The sequence below is a fragment of the Oreochromis niloticus genome, linkage group LG19, assembly GCF_001858045.2.
Source record: "Oreochromis niloticus isolate F11D_XX linkage group LG19, O_niloticus_UMD_NMBU, whole genome shotgun sequence".
Lineage (NCBI taxonomy): Eukaryota > Metazoa > Chordata > Actinopteri > Cichliformes > Cichlidae > Oreochromis > Oreochromis niloticus.
In genome coordinates this window covers 8,350,112-8,370,622 of record NC_031983.2, presented here as the reverse complement: position 1 = coordinate 8,370,622, position 20,511 = coordinate 8,350,112, and the positions used below count along the sequence as shown (strand labels likewise).

The 20,511-nt window shown below is 41.5% G+C and overlaps 1 protein-coding gene across 1 annotated transcript; it reads right to left on the bottom strand.

Moving 5' to 3' along the window:
• Window positions 1–75: 75 nt before the first annotated feature.
• Window positions 76–20,259, bottom strand: rab3gap2 (RAB3 GTPase activating protein subunit 2 (non-catalytic)). The gene is given in 36 exon segments (XM_003447832.4): window positions 76–931; window positions 1,690–1,715; window positions 1,718–1,853; window positions 2,057–2,263; window positions 2,359–2,448; window positions 3,041–3,256; window positions 3,800–3,874; window positions 3,994–4,029; window positions 4,128–4,198; window positions 4,305–4,371; window positions 4,753–4,859; window positions 5,419–5,595; window positions 5,928–6,102; window positions 6,221–6,381; window positions 6,647–6,755; window positions 7,192–7,289; window positions 7,378–7,588; window positions 7,739–7,860; window positions 7,973–8,063; window positions 8,495–8,559; window positions 8,670–8,752; window positions 9,543–9,686; window positions 9,797–9,992; window positions 10,904–11,043; window positions 11,150–11,242; window positions 11,912–11,991; window positions 12,090–12,238; window positions 12,564–12,662; window positions 13,978–14,077; window positions 14,263–14,364; window positions 14,668–14,743; window positions 14,824–14,871; window positions 15,381–15,462; window positions 16,808–16,925; window positions 17,609–17,700; window positions 19,871–20,259. Coding segments are annotated over 36 exon segments (4,104 nt in total). The 5' UTR covers window positions 19,980–20,259; the 3' UTR covers window positions 76–778.
• Window positions 20,260–20,511: the final 252 nt, after the last annotated feature.

Here is a 20,511-nt window from a genome sequence, read left to right as displayed (position 1 = left end):
ATGTTGATGTTATCTAGCTGCAAGCTTCTTTTGGTGGTGCATTCAGATCATACCTGATCATAAGGTTTGTGGATATTTTCTTTTTCAAAAATGTATTTCCCTGTTTAGATCTGTCATATTCTGGGGAAGGCAGATGTCAAATCCATGTGATTAAATGGCTCCACAAACCAGAGGAGAAATATGAGTGTTTGATTTAGTTGCTCCTTTTACTGTATGGGAAAGAATGCACTACAGAGAGTCACTGTGTGACAGCAAACTGATGCTGGTGGGTACTTCTCCTTTGTATCATAGCTTGTGTTCCTTGTAAACTTAAAGAATTCAAAGTTGTCTGAATTATAAATGAAAAAATAAAGAACGGGTATTCACAGACTCGTGTTCTCTAAGCTTTAAGAAGCATGTTTATTCTGTGTGGGAGCAGCTGGTGTACAGGCACAGCTATTAAAGTTCAGTCTGCATATATAAATAAAAAAATCAGGTCCATTTTTCTTGCTAATACATTTCTGATCTGTGACGAAGAGGAGTCGTCGTCTGACATGGCACACAGGGTGTCTGACTTTAACGTGAGTACTAACACAAATATTTAATCTCATTTGCTGTCACATGCAGGGAAATAAGATGGATTAAAAAAAACGATTAAAAGCCTCTGAATCCACCGTGTTTAACACCACCTATGATTACTCAGCAGAACAACAAAACATCCAAACGGGGGTGAGAAAGTACTTTATCCTCTTCCTCTCTGACAGTCTCTCACATTCCAACTATCTGCAGCATCCACCCCTCAGTCCTCTGTGGTGAGGACCTCTACAGCCTCCAGCAGGTGGAGGGCCAGACTGTACTGAGCGTGGTTCTCTGGCAGTATCTCGATCAGACGACCGACCAGTCGGCTGGTCTGGGGCAGCGGGATCAGGGGACACCGCAGCTCATGTGGGTCCTGCAAAATAAACCACACTTCCAGTTAAAAATGACCAGATAATATATTTTTTCTAATTTCTTACAGTCTCACCAATGATTTCAGTCAGTTTTTATATCTGCAAGTAATAATAAATCTGCCCATTCTCACTCCCAGGATTTTAATTTGTGCTGCTTTTTTCTAATTCTAAATACAGACAAAACTGACATCATTGCATCAATTTCAGAAAGAGCAGCTCACAGGGCATGGTCTGCTCATTGGGTGTCTCTCCAGTCTTTTAGGGTCATTGTGAACTGACTCTCTTAAACCAGCAGAAACTGGATATAACTGAACTGAAGTTTAAAGTTTTTGAGGTCACTTGAATTCTATTAAAAAGTTCTTATAAAGCCTTAAATTGAACCTATTGTGATTTTAATGGCTAATTATTCATGTTGGACACTCATGACTGTACCGACTTGAGCAAAAGTGAAGCAGTTAAACAGTTTCATGTTATAGATGAAATATAGAGAATCTGTCATTGTAAACAGAACTCAGCAATGACTACATTTTAAAGAAACAAAAAGAAACTGCGGTGCCAAATTCAGTTGAGCAATAGAAAAAAAACCCACACCGGCTCTTTGGGGACACCAAAGGTTCCTATTTGTTTCTGAAAATACATAAATGTAGAGTTCAAAGACTCTTACCCTGTATGTACCCTCTAACTATGTGCTTTAGTTCTCCAAGCACTACTTGCAAATAACCCTTTAGGAAAAGACCAGACTGTAGTGTTGGGATCTCACCATTGCCTTCAGCCACGTGCAGAGGGTGGGGGCAGGCGGGCCAGCAGCTCCATGGCGGCCTGCGTCTGGTTCTGGCTGTGAAGAAGTGAGTAGCTCAGCCTCTGACCTGTCAGCACCAACAGCTGGGAGCCCAAAACATCCTTATCTTCCACCTCTAACATCACCTAAGGACGGAGAGATGAATTGTTTTAAGACCAGAAAAATCAAACAAGTTTTCGTGATCTACAGTTTATGGCTACAAATCTCTTCAAATAACCACACCTAACCAAGTAGTCTTGGTGCCTAAAGTGAGTTTAAGCAAGTTTTCATGGTCTACAAGGAAACGTAGACCATGAAAACTACTGTATACAAGAAAAAAGTTTCCAACCTCTTCTGCCCGAAGATCCAGTCCTTGGCTGTAGAGCTCGCAGACGAGATGCCGCCGCAGGATGTCTGGGTTGACCTGCAGCAGAGAGCCAAGCTCTAAACACAGCGAGGGCCACCACTCGGCTCTGGGCCCGCTTGAAGGAAGTGGGGTGGAGCTGGAGGGATCATCTATAGCCTGAACCCAACCGGTCAGTACCCGCAGGAGGAACTGAAACAGAGGACAAAGTGGAACAGCAGGAGATGAAGCGATGGGTGTGGAACATCATTGTCCGATTATTGTCTGCATTTTGTTCCACCTCTTACCTCCTGTCGCACAGAGACCAAACCTGGGTCCATATCTCCGCTGGGCATCAGCTGGATGGTCGTCAGGTCTCTGAAGAAAGCATTCTTACCCTGCAAACACACATGTGACACAAATAGATATTAGAAATGTCGGCTGGTATCATTTGTGATCTGTATCTGCCAGCACCGGAGTACCAGCAACTGCATTTTTCCTAATGGCAACTTGAGACTGGCTACAAAACGTGAATCAACCCTTGCAGCCTGATTACAGCCTGGATTTGGATTTACAGAAAGGTGATTTGTTTGTATAACTCTCTGGTTTACATTGTATTAATGCTTAACGTTTGCATCATTAAGGATGAGGCCGTTGGAACTGTCAGGTCACTGTAGTGGTCAGCTGTATGCTCGGCTTCACCTCCCCTAACTGGACCTCTCAACTGTTAGCACAGTTAATGTTACAGTAAGCTAACCATACAGTAAACTTGCTAACCCACCTATTTGCCAATTGCTGATAACTTAGTACACCCTACTGTCATCCACATGTCGTCACATCTAACTCCAAAAAACATGGAGGTGTCTTTATGGAGACTTCAGAACCTCCAGTGGGTGATGGATGGATTCAAATGCAGCGGTGAGTGTCCCTCCATGTCAGTTTATGTCTACGTTTTTGTTCTAAACTTTGTCAGAGTGTCGATCTCCTCACCTTGCTATCAAAAAGGCTGAATGGTTTGACCTTGACACTGAAGGTCATAGCAGCATGTAGCAGGGATGCTAACAGGCAGTGGTGCTGGACCAGCGGGTAGTGAACACCTTTTTGCTCCAGGGCAAGTTCAGCAATGGAAGCTGGGCCCTCGGCTCCAGACCACGCCTCCTCGATGGACAACTCTGGGGCAGAAACCTCCTCCACCGCTGAGTCCGCCTGCACGGAAAAGGAAAAGAACGGCTAATGAGAGGAATCATTTTCCATTACACATAATCATTAAGAAAAAGGATATCTTTTAGAAAAACCAAAGATATGTTTTTATTGTATTCCTATTGCTTACTTTTCAAGACATTTATTTGATATTTTCAGCAAGAGTGTTCTCCACTACTGCAAGAGTACAGCAGTCATGCAGCTTACATGTCGACGGCTTTTTATGTGAATGGCAGGAACAGGAAGAAGCCCTTTTCACACATGCATAGAATAAATCAGGTCTCTGGTGCAGATTGGGCAGTGAGGGTGGTATTAGTAGCTGTTTTGATCAGGCAGCAGGCAAAAAAAAACCTAACAACTAGGAATGCTTTCCCATTATATTAGACTAAAATCCCATTTCTATAAGCCTAACAAACTTACTACTGTTGTCGTTCAGTGTTTCACTGCCATGCTGACCACTCTCCATGCTATCACTCTGCTGTCTCCTTTACTTACATAAAACTTCATAAAAGAAAAAAGGCACTGATTCCTAACCAACACTCCAGTCACCTCCATGAGGATATTCAGCAGCTGGACGCAGCAGCCCAGGAAGGACGTCATCGCTTTGTCTCCCATCCCAACATCCTGCACAAAAATTCACAGATCTTTACAACATGCTTTAAATCTGAATATTTGTATGGACTAATATATTTACAGATAAATAAACATTTTGAATAGAATTGGTGCTGAAATGTAACTCTTACCCGTCGACACAAGCGATCTTTGGGTGCTTTCCCCACCTGTTTCAAAATAAATCAATAAAATAAGAGATTTCATTCTGTACAAAGTCCCGACACAGTGACAGAGATCAGCTCGACTCGTTATGACCAGAACTTACTTTCTCCATGAGAAAGGTTGCTGCTGAGAAACGCTTGACAATGAATGTGCTCCACATCATCGTACAAACTCCTGTGAAGAGTTAAGACATGCTGACTTCAGGGGAGGTACTGACTTCTAAAGCATGCATTCTATTACTGGATCAATAAAACAGACCGAAAGCCAGTGTGGTACTAACCTTGCTGAATATGAGGACTGGAGACCATCTTCAAATGTTCCACAGACCAGCAGAGATATTGACCCTCCTATGAAGAGAAGCAGGTGTGAGATCAGGCTGAAGAGCCTGTTCAGGTCTTTATGAGAGTTTGCACTTTCTACTATTAAATACAGTATGTGTTAGTTACAGATAGAAGGTTTACAATGCTGCATCTGTACCCATAAAAAAGTCAAAAACCTCAAGTAAATTTAGCTAATCTTCCCTTCAAGTCTGCCTGCTGCTGCTACATTTTCACTAGTTTTTGCTGTGAGTGATCTTAAACATAGCAGCAGTGTTTGAAATGGTGCAGAAGAGCACACCTTGGAAGAGAAGTATGCTAATGCTTAATCTGGGAAAGCTTTTTCCTTCTTATGGGTGGAGACGTGTGACTTTTTGATAACACATTGTGTGTGCTTGTGTATTTGCACACCTCTGGGTCTTTGTTCCACTGCACCACATACTCCCAGCAGCAGTGGGCGAAGAGAAAATCAGGTGAGAGAGAGTGTGGGAACCGCTGGCATAGCGCTAACAGCAACTCTGGAAAACACAGAAGAAAACAGATCAACCAAACCTTGATCATTATGAATAAATACCATACAATGCTATTGTCTTCTGTTAGCCAAGGAGGACTGTCAGACCACATGTTAACTGTAGGAAGATCTTTCTACACAAATGTCCAATTTCTACTTTCGATATTCTTGGACTTTAGCAGACTCATGTGCACAGCTAGAGTCCTAAATATTTATAGCAACAGACAGTTTTAATTTGATGATCATTGGTTTGACTGTGGACTGTAGGTTGGATGCTTTTAGATGACCAGACCAGCATTGAGAACAAGCTTACGTTTAATAAGAAAGTTCATAGTGTCATCTGCATAAAAACATATATTACTGATACAGAGGTCCAAAAATAAGCTAAGTAATCTATTTCCATTATTTTAATTTTTGCCTTTTTGAATTTGATTTTTTTTTAATCACGACAAACAACAACACAGCTGAAGCCACAACATTATTCTAGGATTTTCAAGTTAAAATATATCTCAAAATTGCCCGGGAAGACTAACATACCAAACGTGTGTTAATGTCTTAGTCCTCACCTGCTGTCCTGTCTGTGTCCTCTTGGCTTTTCTCCTTCTCATGTCTTTCTTCTTCGTCTCTCTGCTCCACATTGTCATCTGCTTCTTTATTTCCCCTTTTCTGGAGGATTTCCTTCAGCCGCTCTGGGGAAATGTCTTGTCTAAACACCCACTTAGAGACACTGTCGGCAATACCGCCTGAAACAGACAAAAGCAAACAGTGAATGTATTTGAAATTACTAACTAGGCTTTGGTCAGGCAGTGTATTTGAATGGGTTGGGGCAGTCGTTCCAGATTCCCACACTCCAAAGAAGAATGCAGCCATCAGGGGAAAACTATGGACAATATCATCAAGACACTGAATTCATGGAGAGAAGAAGTTAAAAAAACAAGGAGTAACTGAGGCGAGAACAGCGTTACAGTGCATTTGAATACATTTATGAAGTGATGAAAAACCAAGAAAGGAAACATGACAAGTAAAAAAATGAACTCATACACCTTGAAGTCTCCCTGAACTTATTTTTCTCTACCTGTGCCTCCCTCCAGCAATGTTTTAATAGAGCACTGAACTGTAGCGCCCCCTGTTGCTCCTGGTGGAGGAGGCACCAACAGCAGAGTCTGCAGCACCAGCACGTCTTCCAGCTGGCGAACACACACCACCCACTGCTCCAACTCCAGTGACACTGCCTCCCACTCTGACTGAAACTGACACACACACACACACACACACACACACATTAGTGTTGGCTGATTTTAAAGGGGGTTATGTTCCTATTTTTTGCTTAAGACAGTCCTCAAGTGCATGTGCATGACGCTTCTCCACCTTGCTATCAGCTCGGCTTGTGATGCTAGCTTTAGCAGCACGGTGAGTGACCAGTGCAGCCAGCAGGGCAGCGGCAGCGTTGTGGGACTGAACACATGTAGTGCGGACTTGCTGCCACCAGGGGGAGATAGACTGTGGGTCCCATGACTCCTCGACTGCACCTAAATGGAGGAAGAGAAAAAGAAGAGGCTACTCTTATTCTACTTATTCTTCTTTTCCAATCTGACGGTTACTTCTTGAGGTTAGCATTTCTTTCGATTTCTTGGTGTTCAACTGAAGAAAACCATCAGAGCACCAACCAACAACTTTGTCATCAGCACATCTAACATCACAAACATCAGATGAATTAGCCCATCAATCATTAACATATAGAGTTGTATTGTTTAGCCTCGAGAACTACACAAACATGACCAGCCTTACAGGTACCTTTCATATTGCTGAGGGCGACAAGTAGTCTGTGGAGGTTTCGAACATTTTCCTCTGGTTTCTGTAGCACCTCCTTCTCCCGATGCAACCACACACTCAACAGCAAAGACTGACAGAAACAGGAAGTGTGAACTGAATTAATTACTGATATTTATTCAAAGACCTATTTGCAGTATATTATACACCCTAATTTCATGTGAGAACATATCAGGCTCCAGAGACGCTGGGTAGACGTACGCAGACAGATAATGAAGTCTGTGTTCTTTCATTCATTAACAGTAAATACTGTATACTGATATCACAATATAAAGTGACCATTACTGAATAAATTACACACCAGTGGGTTGTGGTTCATCATTGGCAACGATTTAAAAAGTCTCATATCAGTATTATGTAAGTATTATACAGTAAAAAATTAAAAGGCTATGCGATTATATTTAAAAATGTATGCACTATATAAGATTTGTAAGATTTCTCTCAACAGCAGCTACACATCCTGTCACATCCTGATCCCAACTTTCACCCAGTCTTTCCCACCAGCTTACCAGAAGCTGCTGTGGGCTGATGCCGGCCTGCTGTAGTGTGTAACAGACTTTATGGAGTGGACTTTTTCCACACAGACAACTCCAGAACAAGAAGTTTCCTGCAAATGACAAACAGGAAAAGTACTCAGTCTGAGTTTTGAGTGAGTGTAACAGCATTGATGTGCTTACTTATGTTGCCTGCCTTACCCAACTGGTTCCATTCAGTTTCAGACCTACGGATCACCTTAACCTCCTCATCCTCTGTGCACTCCAACTGGGAGAGAAAAGCCTGAGCAGGCAGGGGGGAGTCAGGCGAGTCCTGGGCAAACGAAACACTGGGTCTTGGTGTGAACTGGGCATAGCGCTGCAAGGTGGGTGCAACACGGGACAATTCCTCCTCTATGCCTTCCAGGGAGTCCTGCAAGGATGGAAAAAATAAATACTGGAATAGCACTGAGGTTTCAGCTCACCACCTCTAAAGAAGCTCTTAATTTCTTTAAGTGTGTGTGTGTGTGTGTGTGTGTGTGTGTGTGTGTGTGTGTGTGTGTGTGTGTGTGTGTTTTCTTACATTTTCAGCGCTTTCCTCGACATCTGTGGCAGAATGCAGTTGCTGGATGTCTGTGTAGAGCTGCAGTAGTTTGAGCTGTGATGAGCAGAGCTGAAGTAACCCAGCATCCACTTCCTCAGGCTCTGAAGTGCAGAAACAAAAGCAGAAACAAGCCCAGGGTGATTATGAGATACAAGTTCCCGACACTTTTTTCTTTCATATTACATTTCTTTCATCAGTAAACGTATACTTTACCTTGCCGTTTCAAAGTGTCATCTAAGGCACGTGTGATGTTAACAAGACAAGAGACAGGAGTGTTTTTATTTGACAGAAGAGACTCCAGTGCCTGAAAGAAAACGGAGACACTGAAGTTACAACATCATATTAAGCTGACAAGAAGAGTTTTAAGTGAATAATGGCGGCAGTGGTGTTCAGTTTGGTTGCAACCACAATTTAAAATCACTTGGAAAATAAAAGATATTTACATATAGGGCCAGTGTGCCCAAGGAGACCTGAACAGGGGCCCAGGATTGAGCTGCTGGACCAATCAGAGCTGTTCAAGTGTTTGAAAAGATAAATTACTTGGGCTCCTGTCCCATATGAAAGAAAAAGTAAAAGTTGCTTCATCATTCTTAGACTTAATGGACTTCTAATTTTAATCTGTTTTTCAATTTATATTTAGTTTTCAGTTGCAGGTTGGTTAGATTTAGGAAAAGACTGTAATTAGAGTAAAACAGGGCCATTTAAAACAACAACCACTTCAGATTTTGGTCGTACCTGCTTCTTAACTGCAGGGTGTTTGATATCTAGTAAGATGCTTCTGGCTTCACTCTCCAATATATCTAAAAGAACACAGAGTCATTAATAATATAATACTGTATAACACATGAAATATATTTGAACATGAAACCTGACATCTCTCATCCTGCATATTTTTACATTTTTAGCTTACCAAGCTCAGTGTCTCGGCTCCTTAGTAGGGTAGTGAGTTTCTTTACCAGGTGCATATCTTTGGCTCGCTCGCTCTTCTTATCACTGAAATGAAAAAGACAGAAAGATGGAGTTAGAGGGGACTTTTACTGCCCTCGTGCAGTAGTTTTTTTGTTTGTGCCTTTTGGAGATTTTTTAAGGCAATTACCTGACAATAATGATACTACTACTAATAATAATAATGATAATACTAATAATAATGATAATAATACTACTACTACTACTACTACTACTACTACTACTACTACTACTACTACTAATAATAACAACTTTATTTATAAAGCGCTTTCAAACTAAGTGCTGTACAACTATTTGAAACTAAAAAGATAAATAAATAAATAAAGCGATACATAGCAATACAAGTAAAAAACACAATACAAGTTAAAAACAGTAAGAATTTAAAAACTAAAAGCCATAGAATTAAGACATGTAGGATAGGGTGAACAAATGTGTCTTCAACTTAGTTTTAAAAACCTCCACAGAGCATGCCTGCCTAATATCTTGAGGGAGGTTGTTCCACAGAAACGGGGCACGGAAAGAAAAAGCACACTCTCCAATTGTCTTTTTTCTGGCTCTAGGATCAATCAACCTGTGTGAATCCTATGACAAAAACTGATTTTTTTTAACCTCACAGAACCAGGAAGTTGCAGCTCTTCAGATCCAACCTAATGTCAAATATTCATGACTCTTAGTGTCAAGATTTAAGAGTTTTAAAAGGTGGGGAAAATCTGACCTAAGAAAGTGGGCAAGACTCTGAAAAACTGATTTTTTCACTGCACCTGCATTCATTTTAAACACCTACATGACAGCCTGTCCTTTTAGTCTGCGTACAAACCTGAGGGCAAGGTGGAAGGGAATGTTCACAGTCCTCAGAGCTCCTGTGATTGGATCAAGCAGACACACCTGCTGTGTGTGGAGCTGCCAACCCTGACTGGTCACACTGTTCACCCCCATCAGACGGTAACCAGCATACAGCAACCTGCAACACCACACAAACACCATACAAGCATATATTTCGTTATATTCCAACATCAGGATCATATGAGATTCTTCTACAGTAAGAAAATGTGGGAGCTTCACGGTGTGTACCTGCAATGTTTCCCTACAGTGAAAGCTCCAACCCGAGGCCCCTGTTGCATTGCCCAAACCTCCAGGATCCCCCTACGAGGGGCGTAGATGATGAGGAACAGAGCGTGGCGTCTGGGGAGGGATGCCGAGGGGGATAAATCCCGCTCGCTACGCTCCTCTGGAACCTGCAGCCAACCCAACTGGGCATCTCTGTAACCTGGAGATAAATTTATGATTGGGATATTGTAAGTATTTTATTAATAATGACACAGGCCGAAGAAGGAATCATAGTAAAAAATAAACATTACAGTGTTTAGGGCAACTCCTGCTACATTGGGATGCTCTTTAATTAATTATTTTTAAAGTAGCCCCAGCTAGAAAAGCAGCATAAGATTAAAAAATAAATCTATGAAAACAAAAAAAGGAAACATCTTCATCTGATCATCTGTATAAAGATTAGATTATCAGATTTTAAATTGGGCTGTGACGTTTTTAAATGTATAAAATACCTGATCTACAGACCTATTTTAATATCATACTGAAATTATAAATGCAATGAGATAGAGCTGCATTTCTAGCCCATCTAATAATGCTCAATTTCTCCGGCAACATTCAGATAGTATGGTCAGAATTAGGTGTTCACAACATGAATGCATGGATCCATCCTGCCTTTTATCAAAGGTTCAGGCTGCTGATGCTGGTGTATCGCTGTAGGGTTGTTGTTTTGGCATAATTTGGGTCCTTAGTACCAACCGGTCATAAACTGATTATTGTTGATGACCATGTCCATTACATCCTTTATGACCACAGTGTACCCATCATCTAATGGCTGCTGCAGCAGGAAGTGACAAAGCTCAAATCATCCTCTTAAACTGATTGCTTGAGCATGACAGTGAGTTCACTGCACTCAAATAGCCTCCACAGTGACCAGATCTCAGTCCAAAAGAGCAACTTGGGAATGTGGTGGAACAGGAGATTTGCATCATGGGTGCACAGGCCACACATCTGCAGTAACTGTGCGACACTATCCTGCCAATATGGAACAAATGTATGTATGTGTTTCTATTACATATGTGTGTCACTCACTTCACTCACAACTAATTGTTCTTCCACATGTTTACACCTCACCTTTCCACATGCGAATGGCGATGCCCCTGGCCAAGTCCAGCAGTGTGACTCGGCCAAAGTCATCAGTCACTCCAGCCAGCGTGTTGCATGGGGACAGACATATCGACTCGCCATGCCGCCGAGAGTCTGGGAGACCAAATCTGCAAGGGAGAGCGGCAAGTGTGTTGAGGTCAGATTAGGTTTTCAGTCTCAACAGCACACAGTCGAGGACGACTGGATTTGTGGTTTAGATGTCCCAGTTCGTACCTGATACTTAAAGGGGTGGCAGGCTCCACCTTGGGCTTCTGTTTCTGGGGAGCCTCCTCTTCGTTCTTGTTTTTGTTCCATCCCAACCACCCGCTGAGAGGGAAATGACCAGTGACGATGGAAAAAAATAGAGAGAGGAAAAAGAAAAAGTGAGCAAGAAAGAGTAAGGAGGAAACTTCAAACACAGATCTTCCGCCTCCAGATGCTTTCCAGCACACTGACCACTGACTTTGGCTTGGAAACAACTTCTCCGCTGGATGAGGCATTTGTCCTTGCTGCCTGCTGCAGTGCTTTGATACAAGCCTCCAAAAACTATCCATTTGTCGGATCATTTTATTGGAGCCCAAAGACTCTGGACCGTTTTTGACTTAGTTGTGTCTAAGTATTTGTTTGCTTTTGGAACTTAAAGATAATTTGGTGCCCAAAACAGTGAATGACCTCAGACTTTAAAAACAGATTTATTGAAACCACTTTGAAAGCCAGAGAAAAATTACCAGATTACTGAACTCAGATTTGAAATTAATGAGCAGAACGAAGCGTTTAAATTATACTTATGTCACAACTTAATAGCAATTGCATAACAGTGGAAATCATCACTGTATGATCTAGGAATATAAAAAGGTAAAAAAAATTAAAAATAGGGCAGAGAACCTAAGCCTGGGGAATACCATGTGATTGTGCTTCACACACACGCACGCACGCACGCACGCACGCACGCACGCACGCACGCACACACGCACACACGCACACACGCACACACACCTGGCAGCACTGAAGAGGGCTGAGGTGAGTTTACTGGCCACTGCCATAGCCACGTGGGACAGCAGAGGCTGAGAACTCCCCTATAAACAATTAGGGACACAAGAAAAAGACGATTTTTTTTTTTTTAACTGCAGGCCATTATAGTCTTGTTACATACCCATTTTGAAAATATAATTACCTCTATAGCGTAGTAAAAGCCCGTGTATGGCCCAGATCCTACAGTGACATACTGGCTCATGGCGGGGGGGCTGCCTTTGACTGAGGCGTTGAATCCCCCCAGGATAGAAGCATTCTTCATTTGGTCAAAGACACACAGTGTCATGATGCCTAAAAGCAGAAGAGTTACTTACTGTCATCTGGATCAATCATAAAGATAAATCTGTAGACTTTTCATCTGAAATTATCACTTTAAGACTATATCTCAGTTGAAATATGTAAAGGTGACTACGATTGGATAGTATTATCTCTCCGGTTCTATTTGCTGTATTAAAATGAATGAAGGGCTAATTCATCTGATGTTGAAAATGTAAATGACACAGTCGCATCTGCGGATCCAAAACATTATGTTGTTTAATATCATAAGTCAATCCATTATGCAGAAGCCAACCAACAGCATGAATTATCAGTGGAAAGCTCTCAAACAGACTCTTACCCACGCTGCTGTGGTCCACAATGGTGTCCATTTCCTGCAAACCCCACTTCTTATAGGCCAGAGGAGGAGGCTGGATCACATCATTACCTGCTGCTGCAGCTGATCAAAAGGAGGTCAAGTTAGTAAGAAGCAACAACTTCAATAAAACAGGATTTTTTTTTTTAGTATCTATTAGTCAACTTTAACTCTACTAAGGTCTAAACAGGGTTTGTCTTGGGTCACACAGAGTATTCAGCGTTATTATAGAAGCAGACAACAAACACACAGAGCAGAGCTTGACTCCCCAGATAGCAAACACATCTGGACCAGACCTGGGGCCACTTTTGGCTCTAGCAAATGTAGGCCCAGGCTTCACTGAAACATCACCTGATATTTGGCCCATGAGAGGTAGACCTGTGGGTGTGTTTAAGCAGCCAAACAGACACTAAATAAAAGGCCAAATATGGCCCAAAGAAAACTGCAGATGTGGGCCGTGTTTGGGCCAAACACTCATTGTTATCTGGGTACTACGCTCCAAACTGTTTATACTTCAGGTGAGTGTGTTTGTGGGGTGTGTGGGGTTTGTGGGGTGGGGGATCTGTATAAGTAGGTTGGTTTCACCTTAGTACCTGAATGCTTTGTGGCAAACACTTTCCAGCCAGCAAGCAAGTGAAAAACATCTTCTGTTAACACACTGCAAACAGTACTGGGAGATTATGCATGTTTTGTTTTTTTCAGCTCAGTTTTAGATTTTGAGGGGTTAACTACAATTGTAAGCACGCTCAGTCCACATACAGTAAGGCTGAAAAGTCTGTTGCCTCCCTGTTCAGCAAGGGAGAGAGTTTTCCTCATATGTGTTGCAACTTCTCACCAAAGTGTCTGACGTACTTAGGAGAGCCACTTTGACTGTATATTTATTTGAATCTATATTAACAGTGGCCATATACATTTGGGGACTCACTGTGGCATGTAATTTATTTATTTTTAAATCTATTTGCGAGTACATTCAGTTTACTAGCTGAGCAATTTTGAAAGTTCAGGCACTGCTAACCAGCTAGCCCTGGTCCATCCTTAGATATCATTTTGCTGCCTTTCTAGAGCGGATTCGTCATCCTGTGATTGGCAATCTTTCTTCATCTCTGGTGGATCAGTAACCAGAACCTGGAGAACCACCTTGTAGAAACTGCAGAGCAGAAAAAGGACTACCAGCTGCAGTCCAAGATGATAAAGTCGGAAGATATCTGACTTTAGATGAGAGTATCTCCAAAGGGGCAGCTGAATATAATGTTCAGAGGGCCATGCTATAAAGTCTATCAAAAATGCACTTAGAAAATAGATGTGCCCACTTTTCTGTGCACACACACTGCTGCCACAAACAGAAACTAAACGTCTGACTGAACTTTCTTCCTACAAAGACACAGAGAAGCAGCCGTACCTCTTGCCACCTGATTCCTGCAGGCCCGCAGAGATTGAAAGAGGCTGAATCCATCTATGGTGACCATAGCAGCAGGGTAGAGGATGCTCAGCTCCTCGTGCTGCAGACGAACAAAAGAAAAAAAAAAAAAATCAACAATCAATATTAGCTCACAGATCAGGATTATAATCTTCATGCTCAATGATAATCACACAATTGAAACAGACTGTCACTTTGAATTTGAATATGAATATAATCCTCACACACACCTCTCTGAATTTGAAGAGTGCTTCAGGTGTGTGTTACCTGCTCAGTTACTCCAGGATGGCGAGGGATCTCGTACGTGCGACACTTGAGCCTCAGTACCGGGTCCTCGTGTAGCAGCTGGGCAAGGAGCAGAACGCCGCTCTGATGGGACACAATCGATAGTCAGGGCTGGGTGAAAACACATCAATAGTTAAAAATATATCAATGTCATTCTAGCAAAAAATTAAACCATGCATGATTTTTTTAATCAATACAGATTGATTCTGCTTTACATAAAGAGTTTTAGTAAAGTAGTGCCAATGTTTGCAACTTTGCACTCTGATTTGAGCAAAACTGCTCTGCATGAAGGGAAAGACGTCACATGACACTTTCTCATCTATAATTCAAAGAATTATTGAATTCTTTCAGATTTAGAACTGAAGGCGTTATAGATTAAAAAGGTACCTCAGTGTAGAAACGGACATAACCAGATGTGAAACCCACGACTACACATGTCCAGTCAGGCCGCCCGGTGGAGCTCCTGAAAAATGTATTGAGACATGAAGTGAAGATACACAAAAGCACTTCGCCTTATTTAGTTCACAGATAACTAAATCTCACCTCTTCTGACTTGCCAAGGGAATACAAATGGTGCTGCTCACACACTCTCTATGAGGAAACAGAAATCAGACTTAGAGTCATATTTTGTCACATATATTTATTGTATTTACATTCTAGCTAAGGTTTTCAATTATCATAATTTTTAATGTATTAATTGTGTTTTGCCTTCTGATAAACTGTCAACTTCTTATTTAATTTCTTCTTGTAAAACCGCAAGAACAAAACAGGTCTGAAAAATGAGGTCAAAAACTGCAGTTCCTCTAACGGCCACTTGAGACTGGCACCAAAAGCGAGTTAATCCTCATACACTTTCATGTTTAAACCCAGTACAAAAAACTGTTTTGGTTTCTATAGCTGAATTTCTACATTCATCAAAACTGTAGGGGTGTTATTTTAGTAAAGGTCCGCTTTTTAAAATGAACTAAGGATAATTGATCTGTCTCATTTCCATCCTCCAATTCAATCACCTGGATAATTCGTCAACAGGAGCATCTCTGTTAGCCATTATCAACCTTTTCCACAATGACTGTGTGTAAGTTAACATATTGTTTTCTCACCCTTCCTCAGTGCTAAGAGTTCCAGTCCAAGATACTCCCAGAGTCATCTCTTCTCTGCCGCTGTCATCTGTGCGCCATTTAGCTGCAAGAATAAAGAAAGATGAGATATACTTTATTTACTCAAAAGTTGGGAAGCTCCTTAATTTCATTGACAAAAATAAAATACTACAAGCAAGAAGAAAGGTACATAAAACAATCAGAAACACAAACAAAACAACCGGTTAGTAAATCTAAAACCCTTAGTTCTGTGCACGTAAATCTGGATTTGCATGGACTGGACACAAGGGAAGCAGCTACTGCTGTTGCTCAGAGGTGAAAGGCGGCACATAGCCTTTGTGACAAAGTTGGGGTTAAGCCATATATTGACCTTTATATTATTACATTACATACAAATTATTATTATTATATTCCGGATCAACTACATGCTTAGCACTATTGTTGGGTTGGCTAAAGCAAACAATAGGGGTGTCTTCAAGTACAATCCTAGACTAACTCAACCTATTCTAGGGGTTCAAAGAGGGAACAGTTAAGGCCAGTCAACACTGTGGAAAGATCCCACGATGGAGTGGCCTAGACGTGGGTAATTATACTGCACACCCTTCGTGAAGCAGCATACCAGGGAATGCTGGCTGATGGCCTATGCGTTAAACAAAAAAAAGAATGGCAGGCTGAAATGCCAAATACAACTCGATCGTTGAGAAGGCCTTCCCCTTTTCAATCAGGGCCAGAAGAAATCAAAATCATTGTTGCAAATCACTAAAATATGATGGCACCTGTTTTCAAACAAATGCCACTTGTGCTGATGTAGCATGCTGGTAGATGATGCTCGAGCACACTGGACAGTGTCAATAACACTGAGAGGGAGCTCAGCTGTGCTCAGGTTGAACCACTCAGGGGCTAAGCACACAGAGCTAGCCTTTCTTGGTGAAGGGTGCAATAGCTCCCCCTGTGCCTGGAATAGAAGGTCTCTGTGTAATGGAAGAGTCTCTGCATAGTGACAGAGACATGATGAGAAACTAACAAGCGTATCAGTGGTAACGGGTAGCGCATCCTGATGGTTGTTCTACCAACACCTCATTAGCAATTTGTTTCTACTTTGCTTCGGGAAACACTTCTACTTCCAAGGGTAAAAGTATTACTACGCCACGCCAGGACTAGCTACAGGAAATTATTGGTGCTGCTCATGAGCTGCTCCTGTTTGAATTTGTGGACACTTTAGTGTCCAATAGTCTATTTGTCAACAGGCTTCTGTGAAAAAAGGTATTAAATAGAAGGGTCCTAGGCCCTCCTGACATGCGGGTTAGTGCTGTCGTATGAGAACTTCTGATTAGGACACGGGATGCATTTCCATAGTGAGACACAAAACGAACAGTATGAAAGAAAACTCCAGAGTCACAGATCAGGGTGTGCTTGTCTGGGAAACTGACCTGAGAGAAAGGCTGCTTTCTGTTCACGGGCCACCACCAGCAGGTCAGCGCAGGGCGACAGGGACACGACACAGTCCTGCAGCCACGGTTCACCCTGCCCGCCAGCATCATCCGCAACCTGCAGAGCAAAGGAGATATTCAGACCTATGCCACCTTTAGAAGTGCGCATTGAACACTTATATTCTAATATTATATGACATTATAACAATAAAATGAGTGTTTGTCCTATGTCACAACCAATAAGACTATTATAAGTTGTTGATTTAAATGTAAACTAGGTCATATTTTTGAATTGCTAAATGCTTTTTTTTAACTGACAATGTCTGACCACACCAACCCAACACAGAAGTCCAACACAAACTCCACACATGGACTAAAAGAAAACTAACACTGATGTGGCTTCAGACAGGATTTTGCAGCATCCATGCAGCATAGATGCATTACAGGTAGCAGGCTGACTGCATCTTGCTTGCTAACATTACTGCTAGCAAAATCATAACTGAGTAAAAATGCTTATCAGCTACGCTGTCAAAGACTACTAATTTTAGCCATCAGTAAATTGTGTAATGGCACAAAACATTAATGTCTGTAATAGCAAAAGTGGTGGTGGTTATCCAGCTAGCTGTAACTTCATTAACGACATTATTATATGTCATTATACGACATGCATGACACATAGTGCAGGACACTCTGCGCAGGTCTCATCACTGCACACAGACCAGAATGACACATTCTTTCCCTGTAAATAAATAGACATCAACTTAAAACACCAATAATGTCACATTCCACAATGACACAAACCTTTTTATCAGAGGTGGATTCCTCCTCTTTATTATCACCACCTTCCCATGCCGACTCCCAGTCAGAGGTGTCCCAAGACAGCTCATTATCTTCTGAGTAGGAGGCAGGAAACAAACAAACAAATAAATAAAATAAAATGTTAAAAATGGGTCAAGTTTGTGATGCTTATACAGTGGCTAATACAGACCGCAGAGAAGAGATAAATGCAGTGACTAAGATAAACTCAAAAGACTCGAAATGTGTGTTGGTTTTTTGAAGCCACATAACTCCAAGTTATCAGCTAGCTTAGCTAGCAAGCTGCATTCATAGGTACCAGCTATTTAATCGCAAGTGCCATCCAGACAAAGTATTTGAGTATGAGCTGGAGCGCAGATTTCTTTGATAGTCTGTTTGCACAATTAACTGCACAGCAAGCAAAATAATTTCTCAGGTAATTGGGCACCAAAAGTACAAACAAACTAAAGAGGTCCAGTCTAGGGAGTCCAATTAGCTGAGGTGAACCCTGGCAGACAGTTAGCAGCTACAGCCGCCTGTGTTAGCATCCACCTGTCAGAGGCAAACTTTAACCATTAATCAGAATCAGAATTCTTTAATAATCCCTAAGGAAATTATGAACAAAATTTAAACATGCTAGTTATATAAATATTCATCCTTTATATCATTGTTATGAAGGAGAAAATTAGCTATAAAAAAATCTAACCTGTTATATGCAGCAGGATAGTAACAAGTTAAGTTCTGCTATACAGTTGAAAGAACTGTAAAGAAGGGGTGCAGAAGTCGTATAAGTACATAACTGTGGCAGCTAAAGTTGAGCAGTCAGAAGCTCTGTGCCACAGGGAAATGAACTAATAATATAGCAGCAGCGTAAAGCTCCGAAATCTGGAGGAAATCCTGCTGCTTTATGCCTTGGCGCTTCAGTGTCCCCATGACGACAGTGTGTGTGTCTGCAGGCATCAGTATGAAATGACTCATGAATGCAACACATCCAAGCACCCTTTCTATCTGTCCTTTCTCTGTGCTGAGCATCCTGCAGTGGCGCCCTCAGGGACCTCATGTGCGATGACTCACATCTAAAAAGACCTGCAGATTTCTCCTCCTCCGACTGATGGATGCAAACAACAACCTAATACCAGCAATATTTGGTGGATTAGTGAACTTGGGCTAGTTGACATATAACTGTGTTCTACCTGGTGTCTAGCTACAGATTTATTGTTTGGCCAATATAAACACATTATCACAGCGAAGATTTAGAATGATGTTAAATGGATTTGAATAAGGATCGGCCAAAAGAACATCTGAGATGAGGCCATTCGTGCTATGAGGAAGTCTTGATACTGAGCTTAATGATCATGCTGTAATCGGCACATGATTCTTTTCTCAGACGCTGAAATATTCTGTGTCAAAGTTATGTGTCTTGCAAATTGGTGCACAACATTTCAAATTCACTTAAACTTCACATGGTTGATAAAACACCTCCCCCAAAGTCACAACAGGAAATGAGATGTTTTATACTGTGACATACTCCTAACACTTTCACCACATCCATCTTCAATGTGGTCAGAAAGTCCTTCAGTTAAGGGACCCTCACACTTGTCAATCATAAGGGAGGCCCACCCCAAATCATATCCTGTTTTTCTTCTAGTAGTACCAAAATTTACTAACCAGACATAAAACTAACGACTGAGCCTATAAACATATCGGTACAGTGCTTACTGAGGTCACAGATCAAATGAGCAATAGGCTCATTTTCTCATGGACATCTATACGATCAGACTTCTTTTAAAATAAAGGAGTCGCCCCCTGCTGACCATGTGGAAATAATGTAGGTTTAAGACATTTCCTTTTCAAAGTTGGAAGCTACATTCATCTTTCATATACACCCCATATGTTTGACATCAACAGGTTGTAATATAGTGGTATTTCTGTATGGACTTCTACATAGCGGAAAAACGAAATGATGCATATAACATTGCGTGCAAAACGAGTCCAGGCCTGAATACAACCACACAAGGATTCACCTGTGAACAGCTGCAAGCTGCTTTTGGACTCACAAAAGGCACATTAAGGCGGTGAACATTTCATTTCTTCAGTTGTAACATGAAAAAAAAGTATTTCCAAAACTAGTTATGCACATTTTATACGCATGTTTAAACCACTTTACAGCCCTGAGGTCACTTTTCTAATGCTGTGAGCTGCTATCTGAGCTACTGTCACTTCAGTTTGAAGCTGCAGAAGACCCCCATCCTCCTCCTGTATCGTTACCTGTTTGACTCTTTTCTTCGACCGGCTCGCTTTTCTCGTTCCGAAACAAGAAGTCCCGGACCGTTTTGAACTCTTGAAGCCGACAGAACTCAAATAAGCTGCAGGACATCCCTCTTCCGTCCCGTCCGGACCCAAGAAGATGAGAAACAGCCTGTTAGCTTTGCTGCTAACAGTCCAGTTGTGGAAGAAAAGCGCCCAGTTTTACACTCCTGCTATCGCGACAACTTTATGACAGCGTTGTCACAAAGAAAGGATTTTCTAAATGTCCTATACTACCCCCTAGACAGGTACAAACCACTGCCCGCCGCTCTTATTTTTCCCTAAACTTCCCACCCTCAGTCCTGATGACACATCATTAGCATAATAACACTCCACTGCTTCCGGGTTAAAGTTCCGTCACCGATTTCAGAATAAAAGCAAAATAACAAAAGATCATTTAACAAATGAGAACTCAAATATCATCACTAAAAACTCTCTAATCATTAAAAGCACAAAATATTACCACAAAAATACAATAGTAATTTTTCTTAATTTGTCTAGAAAATTCCGATTTTCAACAATGTACAATTATCTAAGTTTTCTCTTGTCAATTACTTTTTGCTTTTTATTCTCCACAATTTGTGAGTTTCTTCTCAGAAATT